We start from the raw sequence: 9147 nt of genomic DNA on the forward strand, positions 1-9147 counted from the left end.
TTGGGGTAGACAACTACAATGGTGATCAGGGGGTAATCACAGGGAAAAGAAGACACACCTTCAATGAAAGCAGAAAATAGAGCAGTGTTGATTCCAAAATGGTAACTCCCTCAAATACAATGTCATAACATGTTCTTAAAAGTAAACTTGAACACATCAGCAAGTTCAGTCAGCCAATTTACTGACTTAAAAATAGTCCAGTAAATTCTTTTTGCTTGTTAAACCCATTATTTCCTATAATGAAAAACTGTGTACCCTAATCACAATATATCATTTTAAATTTGCCTACATTTGCTAAAAAATCATGATACAAGGATTTTTAGTTATATTGCACACATTTTTCTCTTTCCAAAATATGATTGGTTGTTCTAGATACTATGAATGATATAAATTGAGCTCATCCTTGGAAGAAATCTAAAAGCTCCAGCATCCTTGATTTTCAGATAGAAGCTCTCTCTGGGTACATTCAAAGGTGTGTAGATTTTATTCATGAATTCATACACTTTCTATCATGTATCCTTTCTGTTGTGCTTCTTGGTTTCTCTGTATTTCATGTTATCAGATGCAGAGATATTCCACATTTCTCATACTTTATGCTTCCACAATAACATTCTTTGGACTATAATTGAATTAGTCTTTGATTATTTTGATGACTTAAAGTTTTACTTTTTAGTGTAACAAAGTATTTGCCTATTTTAATTCGAGTTCCAGAACTTAAAAAGACTTTCTAAAACCAGGAAATATTTATTTTAATCTTTTACCTATTACTAAAATTACATTTTTAAGCTATGATTTATTATGCTTTGAAAAATATTTTATGTAAGTACATCAAATAACTTATTTTAAAATACAACAATTGACTACATTTTTAAAACACGTTTATCATTAATTCACAAGACAATAGAGCTAAAATACTTACAACCATATTGCAGTTCCTGTATCAGTTTTATGAAATATTATATTTGCTTTTTATCAAAAAGAAGTTTAAGATTTTCTACTTATATTTTCAAAGTGAGTCATAAATTTGGGACATGAAGCAATGTGCATTTCTTAGGACATTTGGGTTTTGCTTCCTATTCCATATGTGTAATTTGTAGAGAAATTGAACAGTAGCACCTAACAAGAGGAAGATGCTATTGATTAAAAGTAGAATCTTTTGGGTAGAAATCATTCCATATTCATGGAAGAATAAAAGAGTAGCAGAGTAAAAAATTAAAAACCTCTATTTCTGAGAGAAGTTCTGTTCAACCACATCTTTGCAATGGGATACTTGGAACTAGAGCTCTTACTAGAGGGTCTTATCTGAAATCCTTAAGAGTTAGAACAACTAGAACTAAATCCTACCCATTCCTTAATTTTTTTTGACAATTTACTTAGTACTCTTTTCTTGAATGATTATTCTTTGTTTTCAGCAGTAGCAATACCTAGTGGAAAACATAAGAAACATTTCTGCTATTCCTTTTTCTATCATTATCACTATGCAATAATGATAAATAGCCTAATGTCTCCTGAACTTTTAGAGCCAATTCTATTCCTTTAATCATTACTTATAAATTACATTTAGATTTGTGAGTATAGGTGGCTATAAGGCTGAATACAGAAGTATATAATAATGGTATTTTAAGTTATAAGGTGATAAATAATTTATTTCCCCCAATTTTTTTTGCTCTCAACCTAAATTAAAAACATCTTTATACTATAACCAATCCAAAAATAATGAAAAAAACTGAAAACTTAAAATCATGTATAAATGAAATAACCTCACTGAAAAATATCTCAATCTTTTGCTAGCAAAAAAACCACTGAATTATATGTATATTATGAAACACTAATTATATGCATATTTTATGTGAATTAAGAAAATTGGATGTTGACCTATATTTCAGGGCCATCAAGAAATGGGGACCTGGATTTTCTTTGCCTGCCTTTTGGGAGCATCCCTTGCTATGCCTGTGAGTATAAAGCTAAGTCCAATTTCATAAGCTTGGAAATAAAAAATTGCCACATAGATGGTAAACTTCAGGGCTTAAAACAAGACCAGATGGGAGTTCCTCTCTTGGCTCAGATGAATCCGACTAGGAACTGTGAGGTTGAGGGTTCAATCCCTGGCCTCGCTCAGTGGGTTAAGGATCCAGTATTGCCGTGAGCTGTGGTGTGGATCTCAGATGCGGCTCAGATCTTGTGTTGCTGTGGCTCTGGTGTAGGCCGGCAGCAACAGCTCAGATTAAACCTCTAGCCTGGGAACATCCATATGCCTTGGGTGCAGCCCTAAAAAGCCCAAAAAAAAGATTGGTTGTCCTCAAATATTTCTGGGTTTAGCAAACACTTTAAAGAGCTTAAACTTTTGGATTTCCCATCATGGAACAGTAGAAATGAATCCTACTATGAATCATGAGGTTGCGGGTTCCATTCCTGGGCTTGCTCAGTGGGTTAAGCATCCGGCATTGCTATGAGCTATGGTGTAGGTTGCTGTTGAGGCTCAGATCTGATGTAGCTGTGGCTGTGGTGTAGGCTGGCAGCTGTAGCTCTAATTGAACCCCTAGTCTGGGAACCTCCATACACCACAGATGTGGCCCTAAAAATCAAAATAAAGAAATAAAGAGTTTAAAGTCTTTTTTTGACTTTTATTTCATTTCTTTTAGGACCACACCATGCCATATGGAGTTTTCCCAGGTTAGAGGTTGGATCAGAGCTGTGCCACAGCCACAGCAACATGGGGTCCAAGCCACATCTGCAGCCTACACCACAGCTGATGGCAAAGCCAGATCCTTATTCTACTGAATGAGGCCAGGAATGGAACCCGCAACCTCATCATTCCTAGTCGGGTTTGTTTCCACCATGCCACTACACAAAATCCAAGAGCTTAAAGTCTTTAAACACTTTTAAAGAGTTTAGAAACACTAAAGAAGTCTTTGCTCAGGAGTGTTCATTTTAACAAGCACACTTGAAGATTCTATTAAAATAATTAGTTTGTAATAGATGGAGGAAATTTTGGAAGGGACTCTCAAAAGGTTCCCGGAGTATTTAATCAGCCTTAGATTAATATAAAAATATCATTTTTACTGAAAATGTAATTTCCTACAAGTTTTCAACTATTTTCCTGTCCTCCAAATTACAGTGCTCTTATCTTTTAGAAGGTTAGATTTATGTGTTAGGAATTTTCTTGAACCATCTTCTTGTTCTCAGAGATCTTGTACTTTTGGGTGCACCTGCTAAGAACATGATTTACATCTGCTTTCCTGGAATCCTAACTATGCCCAACTTAAAGATATATTTCACATTCATATATACCAAGGACCTAAAGTCTCATCCATTCTCACAAAACGTAGGTACATAAGAGCTTAGATCACATGCAGGCAAAGCAGGATCGGTCTGTTTTTCGGGGGCACAAAGGGCAGTTGATACAACCAGAAACCAGCTAAGCTTGCATATCTGCATCCTGTCTTCCTTTCTCACCGACAAGACCAAGATGCTGTGCTCTGACTTCCTGAAATCCTGCATTGTGGCAATTCCTCGTCCCCAAGAGGTCTGCATTACAAATTCAGTCCCCTTTCCATGCCTAAACTCAACACCCCTATTCTCGGAGGGCTTGCATCAAGAAGATAGAGAAAAGGCAGTTCCCTGATTATAATAATCACACTCAGATGAGAGGAATAAGCCCTCTTATGAAATACGAGCATTTGAAAAACTAGAGCCTTAATCAGCTCACTGTCTGAGGGAGATGATCTGTATGCCTCTCCGCCTTTGCTCCTTCCAAGGCTTCTACATCAATCACTTGGCTTTCACTTTTGATAAGACATTCTTGGTATGGATAATTATTCAGGTTTTTTTAAATTGTGAGCTTTAGCATTTTTCTTCCATAAAAACGCTGACAGAATAATTTCTTAAATCACAAAATAATAAAAATAATCACCCAGAAATTCATAAATCTACTCTTTCATTTTCCACGAGATTTATAATGTTTCCACTTTACTACACCCATCATGTTTTCACATTCATTGACAATTCACACACAGTTTTTTCTTTGGTTGTTGTTGACGCGTTGTTTATTTTGCATGCCAGTTATGAAGAATCTCTTTGGTAATTATGCATTTATCTACCTCCTGACCTATAAGGTAATTCTATTATTGTTGAGACAATTCTACTATTGTTGGGTTTTGAATTGTGTTAAGAGAAACATATTACTCTTCCCAACATGCAATGAATTTCATCAGGAAAGGAAATAATGGGTGGGCTAGAGTAGGATTAACTGAGCACAGGGGTGGGAGGGGTGTCTGAAGATGACTGGAGGATAAACTGCGTGCTGATTTCTGCTTCCACTGTAAGGTTACAACCTCTGGGAAAATCATTTTGTTACCCTGGCCCTGTTTAAGATAAGAGGGCTCCTCTCCTACCCAGCATACATGTTCCAACTAAAAGTAGACCTCCAAGATATTCTGCACTATATAGATTTTGTAAAAGTATCTTCAGTCTCTCTTAATGTGAAAATTGCATACTGACTTATCTCTTCCCCTCTCTCTCTCCCCCTCCCCCCTTCCCTCTTCCCTTGCACCCCTCACTCTTCTTCTTCTCCTTTCCCCCTTCCTATAAAAGCTACCACCTCATCCTGGGCACCCTGGTTATATCAACTTCAGCTATGAGGTAATTTTTCTCTTTACTAATTTTGACCATTGTTTGACTTAACAATGCCCTGGGCTCTGTAAAGAATAGTGGGTGGATTCTTCATTCAGGATGTTTGTCAGTCCCATTTTTTCAGTTCTCACTGCCAGCTTCCTAGTTTAAGCCCTGATGGGTCACCTCAAGCCTGCATTGCCCCAGAACCCTCCTACCTGCCCCCCCCCGACTCAGTCTCTCCTCTGTATACAGCTGTAAAATGAACACCCCCTGGAGGGGGGACGGCATGGTAGGGCAGAAACTGAACTCTGGCTGACCAGAGTTCTATCCCGGCCTGGAAAATATGGGGACTCAGGTAAGATGTTATCAACCTAAGGTCCTTTCCAGCCAGACCACTCCTGGTCCTAAGACGTGCACACTCTACGTGTCTCCCTCGCTGGTCTTTCGGAAAGATGAGTGACCAAGGGGGCTGTGTGACATTCTGCAGAGCAAGGGAAAGTATGAGGTGGCTAGAAATTGGGTTTGAGTGCTTCTCAAGGCCATACGAACCATGGGACCTTGGGCAAATCATTTTCTCTCTCTGGAAATTTGGTTTCTTCGACTGGAAAAGGGAAATAATTATAATACCCACACTTTAAAATATTGGTTTTTTGAGAAGGAAAATAGTTAAGCAACATAAAAGGTGCTTCGCTACATATAACTTTAGCAAGGCTAATAGTTGTTTATTACATTAATATCAAATCTTATTGCTATATAGAATCCCTGGACCTCTGGTTAACCAAGGTATAAGTATATACTATTTAGTAAGGAAGGAAACTCTCACTTCTTTTGTAGGTTCAGATGACAGTATGTTTATTCCTACAAGCTGAAGACAACTGTTGATAAAAATTTGAAACAAGATTTTCTGTTAAACATTAAAAGATTGGCATATTGGACCTGAAACCTTTTGTTTCTAGGATGAGAGACAGTGTTGTTGTCTCATTTATTTTTTTTCATTGTGACATCAAATTTAAAAAAGGATATAATTCATATTATGTCTCATTAATTTTTTTTGTTTGTTTTTCTCTTGCAAAGTAGAGCAGGAGCTGGGAAATGAGACTTACTGCTTTTGTAACCTCAGTCAAGGTTATAAACATTCTTTAACTCACCATCACCTTGTCTGTAAAAATGAGGGTGATGCAACTTGCCCCAGAGTATGTGAGAACACATGAAAAATGTGTGTGATGGATGTAAGGCAGTGCCTGACACACAGGAAGCCCCTCACCAGTGTCTGCCTTGTGCTTTCTGATGTAGGACTTATACTTGGAGGCTATCTGTATTGACAGGACTGCATTCGTGAGTCTATGGAGCTAAACTAAAACAAATGCCTTCTAATGTCTCTTTCTCTTAAGGTGCTTACCCCTCTGAAGTGGTACCAGAACATGATAAGACATCCGGTATGTAGGTTTTTTGGTTCTTTCTTCCCTTAAAATAGTAAGCGTGCACTTCAGTTCCCTTTGAAGACAGGTAGCATATCTATGCCGCACATAGACACTAATGGGAAATCTAGCTTGTAAAAGGTCCTATCCGTATACACAGTTAGAAAGTCTTGCACAGGAAGAGGTGGATAAATATGAATATTGTCATCATGACAAAGAAAGCATTGCTGCTTCTCTAGTTGGAAGTCGAAGGAGCGGATGGTAAACCTGACTCTTTGTTTCTCACCAGTACACTTCCTATGGTTACGAACCCATGGGTGGATGGCTGCACCACCAAATCATTCCCGTGGTGTCGCAGCAGACTCCCCAGAGTCATGCCCTTCAGCCTCATCACCACATCCCCATGGTGCCAGCTCAACAGCCCGGGATCCCCCAGCAGCCAATGATGCCACTTCCTGGCCAACACTCCATGACTCCAACCCAACACCACCAGCCAAACCTCCCTCTGCCCGCCCAGCAGCCCTTCCAGCCCCAGCCCGTCCAGCCCCAGCCTCACCAGCCCCTGCAGCCCCAGTCACCCATGCACCCCATCCAGCCCTTGCTGCCACAGCCACCTCTGCCTCCGATGTTCTCCATGCAGTCTCTGCTTCCTGACCTGCCTCTGGAAGCTTGGCCAGCAACAGACAAGACCAAGCGGGAGGAAGTGGTGAGTATACCCTAAAGCCACTACAACGTCTATGAGAAACGGGAAAGCAAAATTGGCCCCCAGCCTCCTAAATTCTCATACAATCCAAGGTTAGAATTTCACTATCTACAGTTAAATGACTCTATTAACCCTAACATTTGTTAAAACTTTATACTATAAATGAGTTTTCTATCTATATGGCATGTTTATTGTGGGTTCAAAGTCTACAATCATTTTGAATTCCAGCCACAGAATGCATTACTGATATGCCTTCATTTTAAAGACAATAGTTCTCCTTATCTTTCAGTGATTTGACTAGCAATAGTAGGCTAGAATTACACTGAAACATACAAAAAGATTATTTTTGTGAATGATGATATGCAAATATCAGAAAAGTTTAAAAAGTGGGAGGTAGGAAATTCTTTAAAGATCTAGCTAGGAATATTACATTAGGTGGTTTTTTGATGTAATTTGGAGGCAACAAAACTAGACAAACATTTAGATTCCATTCCTTTGCTAGGATTAAATACAAGATTTTAATAGGAATTTTTCACAAGTTAGTTCAAAATTTCCTTCCATTACAGGAAGGAAATAATGCAAATAAATGAGAAGTAATTTCTACAATTTCTATACATTCATTTCTATAAACACTTATTGCTTTATATATGAGTTTATGTAATTGTACAATAAAACTGTTAATGATTTGCTACTTAGAAACAGTGAGGGGAGTGTAGAAATGACCCAAATGTGTAGCCAGAATACATGATTCTAGCATTGGCTTTGCAGTAAAGTTCTAAGTGTTTGTTTTCCTCTTTCTAAAATAGGGAAAAGTGATCATTTTAAAGTCTCAGTTTAAGTATTTTTATGTATTGTGCAAACAGTAATTTTAAATTTAATCAAAAATTAACTGAAATTATTTAATTAACAAAATATTTTTATTAAAAATAATTTGCCAATAAAGCATTTTATATGCAACATAGGATTTATGAGAAATTTAGACTGAATATTTAAAAACTGATTATATCTCAAAAACCATGATAACTATGGTTAATTATTTTTGTCTAAGCTACATGTTCTGTCATTATATAGAAAATACATTGTTTATTAACAGATAAAGCCATGGACTTTACCATGTCAAAGAAATATATGGAAAGATGACTTTGGTTGGGTAGTTTAAACTTGTTAAGACTAGTTTCTCACTGGGTAAAATTAGGGTGTAAATGGATCTTCTTAGAGTTGCTTATGGATAATAATATAAAGTGATTACCTGAGAGTCAGGCAGGCTGGAGGTACTCAGAGAAAAACAGCTTTTATTATCTGAATGTTATATAAAGGTTTTAAGGCAGGGGTTATCTTCATGGGCATCTCATAATATAATGACAATGAAATGACAATATTTGTAATTTACTTTAATGTTCTTTTTTCTTTTTTTCAGGATTAAAATGAGAAAACTAAATTAGACATTTCAGTTGCTTTTAGAAATGACACAAGAATAAAATGATTTGTTCCTATGATCAATTGACCAGTACATTCTGTAACTAAAAATAAGTACTATTAGAAGCCAATAAAATGTTTTAAACATTATACTTGAATTATTTTGAATTAAATATAAAATTTCCTGTCACTTGGGGAACATAATTTACCACCTACATACTGAGGATTTGGCAAGCAAGTAAAGCTATTTCTTTCATTCTTTCTTTTCTTTTTTTTTTTTTTTAATGTTACTAACCAAATGTCATTCCATATGATTTTCATTTGTTATTTTCTAGTAAAGTATAGTTTCTTTACAATGTTGTGTCATTCCTTTCTCTTTTTTTCTTTTCTGGCCACATCTGCAGCATGTTGAAATTCCTGCACCAGGGACTGAACCTGCAACACAGCAGTGACCCAAAACATTGTGACAATGCTGGGTCCTTAATCCATTGAGCCACAATAGAACTCCATAAGGCTATTTATTTTCAGAGAAATTTAAAATATACTACTTTAAATATTTTTAATGTTAGTTTATACATGATAAAGTAAAAAAAAAACATAACTATGTAAGGTCACTGAACCTAAACTCTTGAAAAATATTTATATTACAAAATGAATCAGCACTCAGAACACTGATATTATACTTCATACCGTTTATCAAAATCTAGTCTATACTGATTCCATGGAGCAATATTTTTAAATGAAATTCTGTGATATGCATAATAATATACCAAATATAACATTACTGTTAGTTTTTATAAAGAAAATTTCTATTTAATTGGAAATTTCCATTAAAAATATAATTTACAGCATTTACATGGTCCAAAAAAATATGGCCATCATCTTCCAATGATGACAAACTTTCCTGGCTAGGATTCAGAATAATTAGTTTGTCAATAACTTTTTTAAAAGGGAATCCTGTATGTCTCTGTCCATGTCCATGTCCACATTCATCCC

General features: G+C 36.4%; 1 protein-coding gene across 1 annotated transcript; it reads left to right on the plus strand.

Moving 5' to 3' along the window:
- Positions 1-426: 426 nt before the first annotated feature.
- On the plus strand, positions 427-8300 carry AMELY (amelogenin, Y-linked). The gene is given in 6 exon segments (NM_213800.1): positions 427-472; positions 1887-1952; positions 4594-4641; positions 6006-6050; positions 6322-6738; positions 8153-8300. Coding segments are annotated over 5 exon segments (570 nt in total). The 5' UTR covers positions 427-472; positions 1887-1898; the 3' UTR covers positions 8159-8300.
- The last annotated feature ends 847 nt before the right edge of the window (positions 8301-9147 follow it).

This window comes from Sus scrofa, chromosome Y, assembly GCF_054392235.1.
Source record: "Sus scrofa isolate SSC_HxYL_T2T_F1_AM1 chromosome Y, Sscrofa_HxYL_maternal_Yorkshire_Landrace_v2.0, whole genome shotgun sequence".
NCBI classification, from domain to species: Eukaryota; Metazoa; Chordata; class Mammalia; order Artiodactyla; family Suidae; genus Sus; species Sus scrofa.